Source organism: Kogia breviceps, chromosome 3 (genome assembly GCF_026419965.1).
Source record: "Kogia breviceps isolate mKogBre1 chromosome 3, mKogBre1 haplotype 1, whole genome shotgun sequence".
Taxonomy (NCBI): domain Eukaryota; kingdom Metazoa; phylum Chordata; class Mammalia; order Artiodactyla; family Physeteridae; genus Kogia; species Kogia breviceps.
Window position 1 is genome coordinate 172,377,136 of NC_081312.1, and position 20,327 is coordinate 172,397,462.

The following is a 20,327-nucleotide window of genomic DNA, read 5'->3' on the forward strand; positions in this document are numbered from 1 at the left end:
ACAGGACTGGGGGAAACAGAGACTCTACTCTTGGATGGCACACACAAAGTAGTGTGCACATCGGAACCCAGGGGAAGGAGCAGTGGCTCCAGGGGGACTGAACCAGACCTACCTGCTAGTGTTGGAGGGTCTCCTGCAGAGGCGGGGCGGAGGGACTGTGGCTCACCTTGGGGAAAAGGACACTGGCAGCAGAAGTTCTGGGAAGTAGTCCTTGGCTTGAACCCTCCCAGAGTCCGTCATTAGCCCCACCAAAGAGCCCAGGTAGGCTCCAGTGTTGGGTTGCCTCAGGCCAAATAACCAACAAGGAGGGAACCCAGCCCCACCCATCAGCAGTCAAGCGGATTAAAGTTTTACTGAGCTCTGCCCACCAGGGCAACAGTCAGCTCTACCAACCACCAGTCCCTCCCATCAAATCTCTTAGATAGACTCATCTACCAGAGGGCAGAGGGCAGAAGCAAGAATAACTACAATCCTGCAGCCTGTGGAACAAAAACCACATTCACAGAAAGATAGACAAGATGAAAAGGCAGAGGGCTATGTGCCAGATGAAGGAACAAGATGAAACCTGAGAAAAACAACTAAATGAAGTGGAGATAGGCAACCTTCCAGAAAAAGAATTCAGGATAATGATAGTGAAGATGATCCAGGACCTTGGAAAAACAATGGAAGCAAAGATGGAGAAGATGCAAGAAATGTTTAACAAAGACTTAGAAGAATTAAAAGAACAAACAAACAGAGATGACAATACAATAACTGAAATGAAAAATACACTAGAAGGAATCAATAGAGTAATTAAGGCAGAAGAACGGATAAGTGACCTGGTAGACAGAATAGGGGAATTCACTGCTGAGGAGCAGAAAAAAGAATGAAAAGAAATGAAGACAGCCTAAGGGACATCTGGACAACATTAAATGCAATAATATTCACATTAAAGGGGTCCCAGAAGGAGAAGAGAGAGAGAAAGGACCCAAGAAAATATTTGAAGAGATTATAGTCAAAAACTTCCCTAACATGGGAAGGGAAACAGCCACCCAAATCCAGAAAAAGCAGAGAGTACCATACAGGATAAACCCAAGGAGAAACACAACAAGAAATATAGTAATCAAATTGCAAAAAATTAAAGACAAAGAAAGATTATTGAAAGCATCAAGGGAAAAACAACAAATAACATTCAAGGGAACTCCCATAGGGTAAGAGCTGATTTCAGAGCAGAAACTCTACAAGCCAAAAGGGAGTGGCATGACATATTTAAAGTAATGAAAGGAAGAACTTACAACCAAGATTACTCTACCCAACAAGGATTTCATTCAGATTCGATGGAGAAGTCAAAGGCTTTACAGACAAGCAAAAGCTAAGAGAATTCAGCACCACCACACCAGCTCTACAACAAATGCTAAAGGAACTTCTCTAAGTGGGAAACACAAGAGAAGAAAAGGACCTACAAAAACAAACCCAAAACAATTAAGAAAATGGTAAGAGGAACATACATATCGATAACTACCTTAAACGTGAATGGATTAAATGCTCCAAGCAAAAGACACAGGCTCGCTGAACCGATACAAAAACAAGACCCAAGTATATGCTGTCTACAAGAGACCCAATTCAGACCTAGGGACACATACAGACTGAAAGTGAGGGGATGGAAAAACATATTCCATACAAATGGAAATCAAAAGAAAGCTGGAGTAGCAATACTCAGATAAAATAGACTTTAAAATGAAGACTATTACAAGAGACAAGAAAGGACACTACATATTGATCAAGGGATCAATCCAAGAAGAAGATATAACAATTACAAATACATATGAACACAACATAAGAGCACCTCAATACATAAGGCAACTGCTAACAGCTATAAAAGAGGAAATCGACAGTAACAGAAAAATAGTGGACGAATTTAACACCTCACTTATAGCAACAGACAGTTCATCCAAACAGAAAATTAATAAGTAAACACAAGCTTTAAATGACACAAAAGACCAGATAGATTTAATTTATATTTGTAGGACATTCCTTAGAAAAACAGCAGATTACATTTTCTTCTCAAGTGCACATGGAACATTCTCCAGGATAGATCACATCTTGGGTCACAAATCAAACCTCAGTAAATTTTTAAAAATTGAAATCATATCAAGCACCTTTTCTGACCAAAATGCTATGAGATTAGAAATCGATTACATGGGGAAAAAACGGAAAAAACACAAACACATGGAGGCTAAGCAATACAATACTAAATAACCAAGAGATCACTGAAGAAATCAAGGAGGAAATCAAAAAATACCTAGAGACAAATGAAAATGAAAACACAATGATCCAAAACCTATGGGATGCAGCAAAAGCAGTTCTTAAGAGGGAAGTTAATAGAAATACAAGCCTACCTCAAGAAACAAGAAAAATCTCAAATAAACAATCTAACCCTAAATTTAAAACAACTAGAGAAAGAACAAAGAAAACCCAAAATCAGTAAATTATAAAGATCAGGGCAGAAATAAATGAAATAGAAATGAAAAAATAGCAAAGATCAATAAAACGAAAAGCAGGTTCTTTGAGAAGATAAACAAAATTGATAACCCTTAGTCAGACTCAACAAAAAAAAACGGGAGAGGATGCAAATCAATAACATTAGAAATGAAAAAGGAGAAATCAAAACTGACACCGCAGAAATACAAAGGATTATGAGAAACTGCAACAAACAACTAAATGCCAATAAAACGGACAACATGAAAGAAAGGGACAAATTCTTGCAAAGATACAATTTTCCAAGACTGAACCAGGAAGAATTAGAAAATATATACAGCACTATCACAAGTAATGAACATGAAATATAATTAAAAATCTTCCAAAAAACAAAAGTCCAAGACCAGATGGCTTCACAGGAGAATTGTATCAAACATTTAGAGAAGAGCTAACACGCATTCTTCTCAAACTCTTCCTCAAAATTGCAGAGAAACGAACACTCCCAAACTCATTTAACAAGGCCACCAGCACTCTAATACCGAAGCCAGAAAAAGATATCACAAAAAGAAAAATATAAACCAATATCACTGATGAAAATAGATGCAAAAATCCTGAACAAATTACTAGAAAACAGAATCCAACAGCACATTAAAAGGATCATACACCATGATCAAGTAGGATTTACCCCACTTGATCATGGTGTATGATGCAAGGATTCTTCAATATACGCAAATAAATCAATGTGAAACACCACATTAACAAATTAAGGAATAAAAACCATATGATCATCTCAAGAGATGCAGAAAAAGCTTTTGACAAAATTCAACACCCATTTGTTATAAAAACTATCCATTAAATGGGCATAGACGAAACCTATCTTAACATAACAAAGGCCATATATGACAAACCCACAACAAGCATCATATTCAATGGTGAAAAACTGAAAGCATTTTCACTAAGATCAGGAACAAGACAAGGATGTGCTCTCTCACCATTCTTATTCAACATAGTTTTGGAAGTCCTAGCCATGGCAATCAGAGAAGAAAAAGAAATCAAAGGAATACATATTGGAAAAGAAGAAGTAAAACTGTCACTGTGTGCAGATGACATGATACTACACATAGAAAATCCTAAAGATGCCATGAGAAAACTACTAGAACTAATCAATGAATTTGGTAAGGTTGCAGGATACAAAATTAATGCACAGAAATCTCTGCCATTCCTATACACCAACCATGAAAAATCAGAAAAAGAAATTAAGGAAACACTCCCATACCACTGCAACAAAAAGAATAAAATACCTAGGAATAAACCTGCCTAAAGAGGCAAAAGACTTGTCCTCAGGAAACTATAAAACACTGATGAAAGAAATCAAAGATGACATAAACAGATGGAGAAATATACCATGTTCTTGGATTGGAAGAATCAACATTGTGAAAATGACTCTACTACCCAAAGCAATCTACAGATTCAATGCAATCCCTATCAAACTACCACTGGCATTTTTTACAGAACTAGAACAAAAAATTTCACAATTTGTATGGAAACACAAAAGACCCCGAATAGCCAAAGCAATCTTGAAAACGAAAAATGGAGCTGGAGGAATCAGGCTCCCTGACTTCAGACTATACTACAAAGCCACAGTAATCAACAGAGTATGGTACTGGCACAAAAACAGAAATATAGATCAATGGAACAGGACAGAAAGCCCAGAGATAAACCCACACACATAACGTCACCTTATCTTTGATAAAGGAAGGAAGGATATACAGTGGAGAAAAGATAGCCTCTTCAATAAGTGGTGCTGGGAACACTGGACAGGTACATGTAAAAGTATGAAATTAGAGTACTCCCTAACACCATACACAAAAATAAACTCAAAATGGATTAAAGACCTACATGTAAGGGCAGGCACTATCAAACTCTTAGAGGAAAACATAGGCAGAACACTCTATGACGTAAATCATAGCAAGATCCTTTTTGACCCACCTCCTAGAGAAATGGAAATAAAAACAAAAATAAACAAATGGGACCTAATGAAACTTAAAAGCTTTTGCACAGCAAAGGATACCATAAACAAGACCAAAAGACAACCCTCAGAATGGGAGAAAATAGTTGCAAATGAAGCAACTGACACAGGAGTAATATCCAAAATTTATAAGCAACTCATGCAGCTCAATAACAAGAAAACAAACAACCCAATCCAAAAATGGGCAGAAGAACTAAATAGACATTTCTCCAAAGAAGATACATAGATTGCCAACAAACACATGAAAGAATGCTCAACATCGTTAATCATTAGAGAAATGCAAATCAAAACTACAATGAGATATCATCTCACACCGGTCAGAATGGCCATCATCAAAAACTCTAGAAACAATAAATGCTGGAGAGGGCGTGGAGAAAAGGGAACACTCTTGCACTGTTGGTGGGAATGTAAACTAATACAGCCACTATGGAGAACAATATGGAGGTTCCTTAAAAGAACTACAAACAGAACTACCAGATGACCCCATAATCCTACTACTGGACATATACATTGAGAAAACCATTATTCAAAGAGTCATGTACCAAAATGTTCATTGCAGCTCTATTTATAATAGCCAGGACATGGAAGCAACCTATGTGTCCATCATCAGATGAATGGATAAAGAAGATGTGGCACATATATACAATGGAATATTACTCAGCCATAAAAAGAAATGAAACTGAGTTATTTGTAATGAGGTGGATAGACCTGGAGTCTGTCATACAGAGTGAAGTTAAGTCAGAAGGAGAAAAACAAATACCGTATGCTAACACATATATATGGAATCTAAGAAAAAAAATGTCATGAAGAGATTAGTGGTAGGATGGGAATAAAACACAGACCTACTAGAGCATGGACCTGAGGATATGGGGAGGGGGAAGGGTAAGCTGTGACAAAGTGAGAGAGTGGCATGGACATATATACACCACCAAATGTAAAATAGATAGCTAGAGAGAAGCAGCCACATAGCACAGGGAGATCAGCTCTGTGCTTTGTGACCACCTAGAGGGGTGGGATGGGGAGGGTGGGAGGAAGGGAGACGCAAGAGGGAAGAGATATGGGAATATATGTATATGTATAACTGATTCACTTTGTTGTAAAGCAGAAACTAACACACCATTGTAAAACAGTTATACTCCAATAAAGATGCTTAAAAAAAAAGACAGTGATGCACTGTCATAAAGATAGATACGTATGTACACCTAAAACTAATACAGTGTTATATGTGAATGATACTTAAATTTTTAAAAATAAATATAAAAAAATAATTTAAAAGATACAGAAACCAATGGAACAGAATTGAAAACTCAGAAATAAACCCTATGATATATCGCAAACTGATTTTATACAAGAGTACCAATGGGGAAAAAAGAATCTGTTCAACAAATAATGCTGAAAGAATTAGATATCCACATGCAAAGAACAAAGTTCATCCTTCCCTTACACTTTGTATAAAAATTAACTCAAAATGGATCCATAACCTGAAAACAAGATCTAAACCTATTAAACTGCTGGAAGAAGACACAGGGAAAAAGCATCAGGAAATTGGATTTGGCAATGATTTCTTGGACATGACACCTAAAGCCCAAGTTTAACAAAAGCAAAAATAAACTAATGGGAGACTTCTCTGGTGGTCCAGTGGGTAAGACTCTGCGCTTCTAATGCAGGGGGCCTGAGCTCAATCCCTGGTTGGGGAACTAGATCCCACATGCATGCAACAACTAAGGGTCCACATGTCGCAAATAAGAAGTCCACATGTCACAACTAAGATGTCTGCATGCCACAACCACGAAGTTTGCATGTTGCAACTAAGATGCAGTGCAGCCAAAATAAATATAAATACATAGAAAAAATAAAACTTTGAAAAAGAATGAAAAAAATAAACATGGGTCTACATCAAATTAAAAAGTCACCACACATCAAAGGAAACCATCAAAAAAATGAAAAGGCAATCTGGAATGGGAGCAAATATTTGCAAGCCATATATATTACTGTAAAAAGGCTTAATATCTAGAACATATAAGGAACTCATGCAACTCAACAGCAAAATAACAAATAACCTGATTTTAAAATGGGCAAAGAAATAGAAAAATGAATAGACATTTTTCCAAACAAGACATACAAATGAACAATGGCTATATGAAAAGGTGTTGAACATCACTCATCACCAGGGAAATGCAAATCAAAATCATATGAGATATCACCTCACACCTGTGAAAACATTTATTACCAAAAAGACAAGAGAAAATAAGCACTGATAAGGATGTGGAGAGAGGGAACCCTTATGCACTGTTGGTGGGTATATAAGTTGATATAGCTACTATGGAAAACAGTATGTAGGTTTCTAAAAAAAAATTTTTAATATAAGTACCATATGATCCAGCAATCCCACTTTCAGGTATATATCCAAAGGAAACAAAATCAGTATTTCAAAAAGATATCTGCACTCCCATGGTCTTTGCAGCATTATTCACAATAGCCAAGATATCGAAACAGTCTAAGTATCCATCAATGGATGAATGGATAAAGAAATTGTGATATACATACAAAATGGAATATTATTCAGGCATTAAAAAAAGAAGGAAAACCTGCCATTTGTGACAACATTGATGAATCTGTAAGACACTACGGTAAGTGAAACAAGCCAGACACAGAAAGAAAAATATTTCATGACCCCACTTATACATGAAATCAAAACAAACAAAAACAACCCCTCATAGTAAATGAGAGAATGGTGATTACCAGGGGCCAAACAGAGGGGGTCACAGGAAGTTATTGTTTAATGCATACAGTTTCAGTTTTGCAAGATGAAAAGAGCTCTGTAGTGGAAGGCAGTGATGGTTACACAATATAAATGTACTTAACACCACTGAACTGTACACTTTAAAATGCTTAAGACAGTATACTTTATGTTCATTTTCCAATTTAAAAAATTAGAAAAAAATGTGTATATAAATATATATGTGTGTGTGTATATATATATAGCAAAACATGAAAGTATATTTCATAATGTTACTAATGCTTATGCATCAGAGTAACACTGCATATAATTTATTTTCCTATGTACTTTTCATACTTCTTCAAATGTTCCACAATAATACTTTCAAAATCAGCTAAAACACAATGTTATTTTTCAAAACTCACAAAATAAGAAAATGTATTACCAAATAATACATATGGTATTATTTAATTTCTAAAGAATAATACATATAACTATGGAAAAATAGGAAGGTAAACAAAAATATGTTGACAAGAGTTATCTCAGAGAAACAGGATTATGATGACTTTTACTTTCTTTTTGTATATCTTCATTTTAAAATTTTCATTATTTATACCATTACTTTTGTAATATAAATGTACTTATTTAAAAAACACAGTAAAATATAAATACTACATATGAAAATATTAATGACCCAGTCAATGCTGTACATAAAGCATAATTCACAGACATAAACGCCTATGATAAGTAATGCTTTCCAATGCTCTTTATAACTACTTAAGGCACTATACCTAGACTAATATTGCTGGCTGGATTATCATATTTAAGATCAAACAACCAATATAACTTTAAATACTTTATTATTAAAATAATTGTTAGTAATAATGAATAGTAATTTAATTAGTAATTATTATCAGATTATTTTGTTTTATTATTAGTAGTAGTAGCTTATAATTAAAATATTAAGTAATATTTTATGTTTAGCAGTTTACACAGAATACATACATTATGTTCTTCCTTAGCTGCTGCTTCTAACTGAGCTGCAAATTGTGAACAACATACCAAGAATGAATTCAGATCATTCCCAACCTTATGAAAAAAGGAGAAAGTTACTTTTATTTCAGAATTCATATGTATATCCATCTATACTTTAGTATATTTAACTACTTTTGAAAATAGTTTTGTGTATGTAATTTCTGTCCCTTGAAATGCATAAAACGAGAAACTATGTTCCAAATGCTATACCAGCAAATTTTCCCAGAAAGAAAGTACATTCTGGGGAGTGGCTCAGTAATGACATATACCCAGCTATGTCTCTCTCCTCACACTCTCCTCTACACAGGTGTAGAAAAGAGCTTTCCAGCCTTAGCCTTCTGAAATTTAGGGGTAGCAAAAAAAAGTACACACTTAAATATACGTTAATTAACACTTTGTGCTAAAAAATGAATGCTAATAATGACTTCTGATTATAACTATACTTGCCAAGAGATATAGTCTTTCACCCTTACTTAATGAGCAATAGAAAATTTTGAGGAAAAAAGTTACATATTAAAATGTCACAGTGACTGAATCTCCTTTCGTAGAGCAGTGATCTGTAAATCCGAGAATTGACCAAAGATAAATAAATCTCATATGCTTATATATAGTTAGAATTCTGACAGAATGTTCTCCAGGACAAATATGATCCCTCAATATTACATTTTAAACATACTCAGAGGTTCATATTTTTTTTATCATGGTAAAACCTATAATCATATAGGAGACAGAGGGGGAAACTAAAATAGTCATTCAGGAGAGTGGGAAAATGAATTAACTAGAGTTACTAATCACAAATATAAAGTGAGGCCATTAGCAGACTTGGGGATTTTCTTCCACCCACATTCAGGTGCCACAAATAGACGATGAATATCAATTTGATCAAGATACATATTCTTTTCAAGTGCACACAGAACATTATCCAGGATAGATCACATGCTGGGCCACAAAGCAAGCCTTGATAAATATAAGAAAACTGAAATATCAAGCATCCTTTCTGACCACAACACTATGAGGCTAAAAATCAACTACAAGAAAAAACTGCAAAAAACACAAACACGTGGATACTAAACAATATGCTGCTAAACAACCAATGGCTCAATGAAGAAATCAAAGAGGAAATAAAAAAATACCTAGAGACAAATGAAAATGAAAGCATGATAATCCAAAACCTACGGGATGGAGCAAAGCAGTTCTACAGAGTTAAGTTTACAGCGATACAGGCTTACCTCAGGAAACAAGAAAAATCTCAAACAACCTACCCTTACACCTAAAGCAACTAGAATAAAGAACAAACAAAACCCAAAGTTAGTGAAGAAAAGAAATCATAAAGATCAGAGCTGAAATAAATGAAATAGAGACTAAAAAAACAATAGAAAAGACCAATGAAATCAAAGCTAGTTCTTTGAAAAAACAAACAAAAGTGATAAAACTTTAGCCAGACTCATCAAGAAAAGGGAGAGCCCAAATCAATAAAATCGGAAATGAAAAAGGAAAAGTTACATCCAACAGCACAGAAATACAAAGGATCATGAGACTACTACAAGCAACTATAAGCCAATAAAATGGACAATCCAGAAGAAATGGACAAATTCTTGAACCAAGAACAAATAGAAAATATGAACAGACCAATTATCAGAACTGAAATTGAAAGAGTAATTTTAAAACTCCCAAAAAACAAAAGTCCAGGACAAGATGACTTCACAGGTGACTTCTACCAAACATTTAGAGAAGAGTTAACACCTATCCTTCCGAAAATATTCCAAAAAACTGGAGAGGAAGGAAGACTTCTGAATGCATTCTATGAGGCTACCATCACCCTGATACCAAAATCAGACAAAGATACCACAAAAAAAGAAAATTACAGCCCCATATCACTGATGAACATAGATGCAAAAATCCTCAAAATACAAGCAAACCTACTCCAACAATACATTAAAAGGTTCATACAATATGACCAAGTGGGATTTATCCCAGGGATGCAAGGATTTTTCAATATCCACAAATCAATCAATGTGATACACGACATTAACAAATTGAAGACTATAAACCATATGATCATCTCAATAGATGCAGAAAAATCTTTTGATAAAATTCAACATCCATTTATGATTAAAAAAAACTCTTTAGAAAGTGGGAATAGAGGGAACATACCCTCAACATAATAAAGGCCATATATGACAAATCCACAGCTAACATTATACTCAACTGTGAGAATGCCCACCCTCACCACTTTTACTCAACATAGTTTTGGAAGTCCTAGCCACAGCACTCAGAAAAGAAAAAGAAAAGGAATCCAAATTGGAAAAGAAGAAGTAAAACTGTCACTGTTTTCAGATGACATGATAGTATACATAGAAACTCCTAAAGACACTACCAGAAAACTACTGAAGCTCATCAATGAATTCAGTAAAGTTGCAGGATACAAAATTAATATACAGAAATCTGTAGCATTTGTATACACTAACAACAAAAGATCAGCAAGAGAAATGAAGGAAATAATCACATCACATCAAAAAATAAAATAAAGTACCTAGGAATAAACCTACCTAAGGAAACAAATGACCTGTACTCCAAAAACTGTAAGATGCTAATGAAAGAAACTGAAGGTGACACAAACAGGTGAGAAGATATACTGTGTTCTTGGATTGGAAGACTCAATAGTGTTAAAATGACCATACTACCCAAGGCAATCTATGCTTTCAATGCAATTCCTATCAAATTACCAATGTCATTCTTCACAGAACTAGAGCAAAAAAAATTAAAAATTTGTATAGAAAGCACAAAAGACCCCGAATGGCCAAAACAATCCTGAGAAAGAAGAATGGAGCTTGAGAAATCACTCTCCCTGACCTCAGACTATACTACAAAGCTACAGTAATCAAAACAGTATGGTACTGGCACAAAAAGAGACATATAGATTAATGGAACAGGACAGAAAGCCCAGAAATAAACCCAAGCACATATGGTCAAATAATCTACAAGAAAGGAGGCAAGAATATACAATGGAGAAAAGACAGCCTCTTCAATAAGTGGTGCTGGGAAAACTGGAGAGCTACATGTGAAAGAATGAAATTAGAACACTCCCTAACACCATAACACAAAAATAAACTCAAAATGGATTAAAGACCTAAATGTAAGGCCAGACACTATAAAACTCTAGAGGAAAACATAGGCAGAACACTCTTTGACATAAAACGTAGCAATATTTTTTTGGATCCCTCTCCTAGAGTAAAGGAAACAAAAACAAAACTAAACAAATGGAACATAATTAAACTTAAAAGCTTTTGCACAGCAAAGGAAACCATAAACAAAACAAAAAGACAAATTACAGACTGGGAGAAAATATTTGCAAATGATGCTACCAACAAGGGATTAATTTCCGAAATTCACAAACAGCTCATACGGCTTAATATCAGAAAAACAAACAACCTGATCAAAAAATGGGCTGAAGACCTAAATAGACACTTCTCCAAAGAAGAAATACAGATAGGCATATGAAAAAGAAGACATACAGGCACATGAAAAGATACTCAATATCGCTAATTATTAGAGAAACACAAATCAAAACTATAATGAGATATCACCTCACACTAGTCAGAATGGCCATCATTAAAAAGTCTACAGATAATATATGCTGGCAAGGGTGTGGAGCAAAAGGAACCCCCCTACCTTGTTGGTGGAAATGTAAATTGGTGCAGCCACCATGGAGAACAGTATGGATGTTCCTCAAAAAACTAAAAATAGAGTTACAATATGATATGGCAATCCCATTCCTGGGCATATATTGAGAGAAAACTCTAATTCAAAAAGATACGTGGGGACTTCCCTGGCAATCCAGTGGTTAAGAATGCGTGCTTCCATTGCAGAGGGCACAGGTTCAATCCCTGGTCAGGGAATTAAGATCCCACATGCCGCACGGCACAGCCAAAAAAAAAAAAAAAAGAGAAAGAGAGAGACAAGGAAATAAAAACATTCAGATTGGAGAAGAAGAAGTAAAACTGTCTTTATTTGAAGATGACATAATTGTCTATGCATAAAACCCCAAAGTATCTACAGAAAGATTCCTAGAATAAAGAAGTACATTGAGCAAGGTTGCAAGATGTAAGATCAACACACGAAAATCAATCATATTTCTATATAATAATAACAAACAGGTGGAAACTGAAATTAAAAATATAATGCCGGGCTTCCCTGGTGGCGCAGTGGTTGAGAGTCCGCCTGCCGATGCAGGGGACACGGGTTCGTGCCCCGGTCTGGGAAGATCCCACATGCTGCGGAGCGGCTGGGCCCGTGAGCCATGGCCGCTGAGCCTGTGCGTCGGGAGCCTGTGCTCCGCCATGGGAGAGGCCACAACAGTGAGAGGCCCGCGTAACGCAAAAAAAAAAAAAAAAAAAAAAAAAAAAAAAAATATATATATATATATATATATATATATAAAGCCTTTAAAAATCATTCCAAAAACATGAAATATTAATGTATAAATCAGAAGAACGATATACAGGATCTTTATGATGAAAATTACAGAATGCTGAAGAAAGAAATCAAACAGGACAATTAAATCAATCAAATAAATGGAGAAAAATACTATGTTCATGGTTTGAAAGACCCAACATAGGTATTTTATTACATGAAGCCAAACTCAATCCCTAACAAAACTAATTATAAAATAGAAGAATAATGACCAACGAGTACAGTGTATTAAAGTATAGTTGACTATTAAGAAATATGTAAAAATAATGTCTCATCAATAGACTGAAAGTGAACCACATAATCACCTCAATAGTTATATCATTTCAATATATACAACACAGACATTTATTAAAACTCAGTAATCTCTTCAATGTTGGGGGTTTTTTATTTAGCAAACCATAAATAGAAGAATACTTTCTTAACATAATAAAGAATATACATTGCAAATGAACAGCCAACCACAAGCTTACATATTAAACAAGAAATACATTAGCAGCAAAAGTAGGCTCAAGATATAGATATGTGGTGGTGTGATGATTTTGGAGATTGGGATTGACATGTGTACACTGATGTGTATAAAATGGATGACTAACAAGAATAAATAATAATAATAATTAATAAATAAAATGTTTAAGAACATATACAAATGAATGGAAACAAATTTAAAATTGATATCCAATAAATACTTTAGTAATAAAAAAAGATATAGACATGCCTTAATTAAACTTTAAGATAAGTGTTGGCAGAGAATGGAAAAATCAGTACACTACTTTCAAGTTTCCTAGGAGGATCATTTTCATGGATGGGGGATTCATTCTGAGAACATATACAGACTCTAAAAGAAAATCTTAGCCCTTTTCAGCATTAATGTCTCTACATTAGCGTTACATATACTTACAGAAAAGGTTAATCCTTCATGTTCAGGCTTCACAACTGGTTCTTCTCCACTTGGAATGCTAAATCCATAGGTTTCTTCCAAAGTAGAAACAACCTATGAGAAAATCAAAGCAAATTATGTACTTATATAGGGTAAAAATATAACATTAAATCTAAAAAGATATTTAATCATAATCAACTATGTCAGAACCATTTTTGCAGTAAGACTTATTTCTTTTTTTTTTTTTTTTTTTTTTGCGGTACGCGGGCCTCTCACTGTTGTGGCCTCTCCCGTTGCGGAGCACAGGCTCTGGACGCGCAGGCTCAGCGGCCATGGCTCACGGGCCCAGCCGCTCCGCGGCATGTGGGATCTTCCCGGACCGGGGCACGAACCCGTGTTCCCTGCATTGGCAGGCGGACTCAACCACTGCACCACCAAGGAAGCCCAGTAAGACTTATTTCTACCAGTACCATAACCTCAAACTTTCCATCTCATGCCCCACCTCATATCATCCTGAAAGAGTATGAGCAATAGGCCCTTGATCCCTCCCTAGCAATGAAGAAAGGCCCTATGACTTTTCCATTTCTGTGTTGAAGGGAGTCTATGAACAGCTGAAGCATCAACTCTACTTACCACCAAAGTTTTCCTCAAAACCTAACTGACTTGGCTTTCCTCTTTGAAGATAGTGGGGAAAACAGAGAGATGGAGAACAGAAAGCAATACATTTTTAAAGGAAATTCTCTGAGCTAACCCCCTGAACTTTGAGCAAACTTGTAGTTTGGAAGTTTGATGAACTATATTTTTTTGTATATTTGTGCTATTCCTCATTGTTCTCACTTGGTATTCGGTACACTTACAACTCAATTCTGGATCACTGTGCAAGGAAGAAACTCAGAAAAAAGGAAGATTTTTTTCCCCAAAAATTAAGAGTTAGAGTTTCTAAAGTGCAGAAAAGAGCTAACAGAGCAGGCATGAGACTCAGAAAAGCCAATCCTTAGAAAGATCTGCTTGTGTCTCAGAACTTGGATTTCAGGAGGGTTCCCACTATTCATTGACTGATGACAGTGGCTCACTGTCCCTAAACTCATTGTACCAACTATACTATTTATGCTGAACACCTGCTTTCCTTCGGGGAGTCTGGAATTTTGGTACATGCTAGGCAGAGAGTACCTAGGTGACCAACCTCCAATAAAACCCTGGGCACTGAGTCTCTAGTGAGCTCCTCTGGTAGACATTTCACATGTGCTGTAACAATTTGCTGTTGAAGGAATTAAGCATGTCCTGTGTGACTCTAAAGGGAAAGAAATCTTGGAAACTTGCACCTGGTTTCCTCGAGACTTCACCCCATGTGCCTTTTCCTTTTGCTGATTTTGCTTTTAATCCTTTCACTATAATATATCTTAGCCATCAATATGACTATATACTGAGTCCAGTGAGTCCTCGAAGGAAATCACTAAACCTGACGATGGTCATGGGGACCCCCAACCCAGACAACAACAAGTATCTTACCATCTTCAGATGTTCGGTAATTTTCCTGATCAATTCATCTTCTGCTATTGACTCCTTTGTCCTACTTGATGGAATGGGTAAAGCATACCTTATGATGGATTCCCCTGTTGGTGGAGATCTTAAGACCACTGGTTCAAGTTTATCACGTACTAATTTTGCACTATGTTTTTCCTTTGGTTTAGGTGACAATGGTGAATTAAATACTCCTTTTTTATATGTTAATTCTGGAACTTTTGCCAATTTACTACTAGATGCCAAAAGATGCTTTACTGGCCTCATTTTGTTATTTACTTAGCTTCCGAATTATAGATGAAAAATTTTATTCCTCCCTGTAAATAAAACATTAAGATTTCAGATTAAAAACGATGGCAGATTAAAAAGAATGAAATAATGCCATTTTGCAGCAACGTGGATGGACCTGGAGATTATCATACTAAGTGAAGCAAGTCAGACAGAGAAAGACAAATATCATATGATATCACTTATATGGGGAATCTATTATTTTTAAAAAGATACAAATGAACTTATTTACAAGACAGAAACACTCCTAGACTTAGAAAACAAACTTATGGTTACCAAAGGGGAAAGGTGGGCGGGGGGGGGGGGTCATAGATAAATTGGGAGCTTGGGATTGACATATACACACTACTATATTTAAAATAGATAACCAGGGACTTCCCTGGTGGTCCAGTGGGTAAGACTCCGTGCTCCTAATGCAGGGGGCCTGGGTTTGATCCCTGGTGGGGGAACTAGATCCCACATGCATGCCGCAACTAAGAGTTCGCATGCCACAACTAAGAAGTCCGCATGCCACAACTAAAGATACTGCATGTGGCAACTAAGCCCCAGTGCAGCCAAAACACATGAATAAGTAAAAGAGACACCCAACAAGAACCTACTATACAGCAAAGGGAACTCTACTCAATATTCTGTAATAACCTAAATGGGAAAATAATTTGAAAAAGAATAGATATACATACATAAAACTGAATCACTCTGGTGTACACCTGAAACTAACAAAACATTGTAAATCAACTATACTTCAATATAAAATAAAAATTTTTTAAAAGAAAAAAAAACGATAGCCAGACTATCAATTGCCATGAAGATGGTGAATCCCAAAATTAACTCTGGAGAAATTACAAAATGGAGAGGAAAACATTCCTAACAACAAAGAAAAAAAAAAAAAAAAACCTGTGAGAAACCCCTAGAGGTGTGATTTATGTGTGGGCATTCAGGACAGGAGCTGAAGGGAGGGAAGAAGACAGTGGCAGCAGTGAAAGAACGTATTTAGAAAACTTTAAAATTTTATTTTTACCTTTCCCCCCCATTCTTGAGCTAATATAGGCCCTTTATATACACCATTATTTCCATAGACAGTAATAGCCTATTATTTGCTGATCCCAGGGTATCAGCAGAGTAATATGGGGGCAGCACCAATGTCATGCTAGAATAAGGAAGTATAGACTGGGTAGGACTTATTAAGCTTTCATTCTCCTACTTCTCTCTTTCCAAAGCTGATTAAGACTCAGAACAGTCTCATCCCATGGGAATTGTCTGATAGACTGGCAAAATTAAGATAGAATAGCATTGGCTCTCAGTTGTCTGCAGTGCTCCACACATAGACTAGTCCCATTGTTGTGGGTTGAACTGTGTCCCCCCCAAAGAGATACATTCAAGTCCTAACCCTGGTACCTGGGAAGATGACTGTATTTGAAAATACAGTCTTTGCAGATGTGATCAAGTTAAAATGAGGTCACACTGGAATAGGGTGGGCTCTAAATCCAATGACTGGCGTCATTATAAGAAAGCCATGTGATTACACTTGTACACAGACGTACAGGGAAGAAGGCCATGAAACGACAATGGCAGAGATCGGAGGGGTGCAGCTGCAAGCCAAGGAATGTTAAGGATTGCCAGCACCCACCAGAAGCTGGGAAAAACCTTCAGGGGAGCACAGACCTGCCAACACCTTGATTTCAGACTCCTAGACTCCAGAATTGTCAAAAAATAAATTTCTCTCACAATAAATCGTTTTAGGCCACCCTTTTTGTGGCACGTTGTTACGGCAGCCCTAGGAAACTAATTTGCTGATGGAAATGATTCAGTAGAAAGCAAAAAGTATGACTGAGAGAGAGGGAATTGCTGTGACGATACCCTCGAGTTAACAAGAAGAAATGGGTTTTTTTTTTTTTTTTTTTTTTTTTTGTGGTATGCGGGCCTCACTGTTGTGGCCTCTCCCGTTGTGGAGCACAGGCTCCAGACGCTCAGGCTCAGCGGCCATGGCTCACGGGCCCAGCCGCTCCGCAGCATGTGGGATCCTCCCAGACCGGGGCACGAACCCGTGTCCCCTGCATCGGCAGGCGGACTCCCAACCACTGCGCCACCAGGGAAGCCCGAAGAAATGGGTTTTAAGGCACGAATGGGCCAACGCACTTTAGACAGGAACAGGGAAACTACCTAAGGTAGCAGACAGGAAGGCAGAGATGTGGACTACTTCAAGAAACCAACAGAAAAGGATGGCGCACTCACCAGGTGCTAGAAAACGGCCTAATAAATGGATCCATGAAAGTTCACAGAAACTTTAAAAAAAAAAATTACATGCAGTGAACACTTATAAAAAAATACTTAAGGATTTTACACATTTGCTCCCTTTAACTCTCCTAACAATGCCAGGAGGCGGATACTCTATCACCATAAAATTACCCAAGTTTATCAGTCACTTTCCACCACAAAGACAAACATTTTCTGGTTTCCCTTCAAGGATTAGCTTGATATCCATTTCAAGCCCTTTAAAGACACCTTATACCAAACTGTGGGGGTGGAAGGCATAGGGTTTACGGTCCTTAAATTCTCCATCAAGACAAGAGAAGCTCAGCCGCAGCTGAGGCAGTCACGCGGGGTGCGGGGGTGGGGGAATGAAGAGAGAAGCAAGGATGCTTTGGCCAGGGAATCTAGCGAACACGCCCACAGCTGACGAGGGAAGTCCCCCACCACTCGGTATACCTGCCGAGGCTGCTGGCAGTCAGGCTACTGGGTGGTTTGGCCCTGGCGAGGCTGGCTCTAAGGTGAAAACGCTGGAAATTCTGAGCCTCGCAGACTTCCTTCAAGACGGAAGCCTGCAAATCCTGCAGACTCCAGCACTGCTGTTTTACAAACGGGCATTTCTGCCGCCAGGAAACGCCGGGCTTTAGCGTCCCCGTGCGGCCGCAGGGAGGGTGAGACGCCAACCGCCGGACGGCCGTTGACGCCACGTCAGGACGCCGACGTCCTACGTCAGACGCCGCAGGCGCGAGCCGCCCATCCCACGGGGGCGGGGCGAGGGGCGAGGGCTTCCGGCAACGGTGGGGGTCTTCGAGGTCATGCGCGTCTCCACCGCGCCTTCCGTCTCCTATGCTATTACTTCCAGACGCTTCACACGTGGAGATGCTTACAGGCTTTTGGCCTCGAGAAATAACGACCCGTTTAGTGCTATAAGAGCTTGGGCTACACCGACAAAACCTGGGCGCCACGCCCTCCTCTGCCACCGTCTAAATTTTTCACTGCGAGGTGTTGTGTAGTCAAAATTTTTTTTATACTATTAAATATTTTGTTGTTGTCGAAGTATAGTTGATTCACAATGTGTTAATTTCTGGTGTACAACAAAGTGATTAAGGTACATATGTTAAATACCATGTTGTACCATATACATGTACCACTTACGTTATTCTTCAAGGGATAATAGGAAGATTTCTGCTTCCAGCCAAAATGGTGGAACAGAGACTGGGTTTATCCTGCTAGCTGACCAACTAAAAATTCAGACAAAATAGAAACAATGAATTTCAAGATATTGTCTATCAGGCAATTAATGACAGTGATCCCTGGGTAACAGGAAACAAACAAGATGAGCCCTGTGATTTCCTAAACTTACTTCCTTTAGAGAGGAGTTCCCAAATAATAATGCAAAGAGGGGGGAACCCAGGGAGACCCCAGAAGTCTCCCTGAGTTGAAGAAAAGATGTCCAGTAAGGCCAAGGAAATTCGAGTTAAGAGGAGGGAATACTAAAGAGGTTGAAGAAGAGTGAGAGAGTTCCATAAATTCTCAGAGGAACCCCCTTCAAGTCCACAGCAGCTTAATGTCACTGCATGCATGTATGGGCACATACATGCTAGGCTAGGGAAAGAGCCACCTAAAAACATCAAAGGGTACAATACTCAAAGCTCACAAAGAGCTGGAAACATTTTATATTTTCACCAGCTAGAGTGAAAAGCTTTATAATTTATGGATACTCCCTAAGTACTCACAAGGATTTTGCCACAGGAGGTGGTCAGAACTAGTCTTACACTAAACACTTCTCTGGCCCGGACAAATGAATCTTCAAAGAAATACTTGAAAGAATCTAACATTTCCAATAACTTGACTGAGACCCAGAACAGAGCTCAAGAATATTTATATGCATATCAATACATCTAGCACCCAACAAGTTAAAAATCACACTGTCAAGTATCCAATCAAAAGTTGCGGGGGGGGGGCTCCCCTGGTGGCGCAGTGGTTGGGAGTCCACCTGCCGATGCAGGGGACACGAGTTTGTGCCCCGGTCCGGGAAGATCCCACATGCCGCGGAGCGGCTGGGCCCGTGAGCCATGGCCAATGAACCTGTGCGTCCGGAGCCTGCGCTCCGCAACGGGAGAGGCCACAGCAGTGAGAGGTCCACGTACCGCAAAAAAAAAAAAAAAAAAAGAAAGAAAAAAGAAAAAAGTTGCAGGGGAATTCCCTGGCAGTCCAGTGGTTAGGACTCTGCACTTCCACTGCAGGGGGCACAGGTTCAATCCCTGGTCTGGGAAGTAAGATCCCACATGCTGTGCAGCACAACCAAAAAAACAAAAAGTTGCAAATCATGCAAAGAAAGAGGAAAATACAATATACTAATGTAACGGGATAAAAATCAATCAGTCAAAATGACCCCAGTCATGACAGATGATAGCATTGGTAGACAGGACAAAAAAATTATTACAACTGTATTCCATATATTCAAGAATCTAGAGGAAAGATTGAACATGTTAAGTGGAGACACAGAAGATATGAAAGCACTCAAATCAACTTTCCAGAAATGAAGATTACAATGTCTGAGAAGAAAAAATGCACTGGCTAAGAGAAACAGTAAGTTAGCAATCACAGAAGAAAAGATTCATGAACCTAATAGCAAGAGAAACCACCCAGAAAGAAAGATACAGAAAAGATTCTGTGGG

General features: G+C 37.7%; 1 protein-coding gene across 1 annotated transcript in view; it reads right to left on the reverse strand.

The window, feature by feature from the left end:
• CCDC7 (coiled-coil domain containing 7) overlaps nt 1-15,378 on the reverse strand; it is a 255,469-nt gene extending 240,091 nt beyond the window's left edge. Inside the window, exons 1-3 of the mRNA XM_067030362.1 lie at nt 15,100-15,378; nt 13,612-13,704; nt 8,211-8,294 (exon numbers count right to left, since the gene is read on the reverse strand). Coding sequence (XP_066886463.1) covers nt 8,211-8,294; nt 13,612-13,704; nt 15,100-15,378 — 456 coding nt within the window. The remainder of the gene's footprint in view (nt 1-8,210; nt 8,295-13,611; nt 13,705-15,099) is intronic.
• Between the last annotated feature and the right edge of the window lie 4,949 nt (nt 15,379-20,327).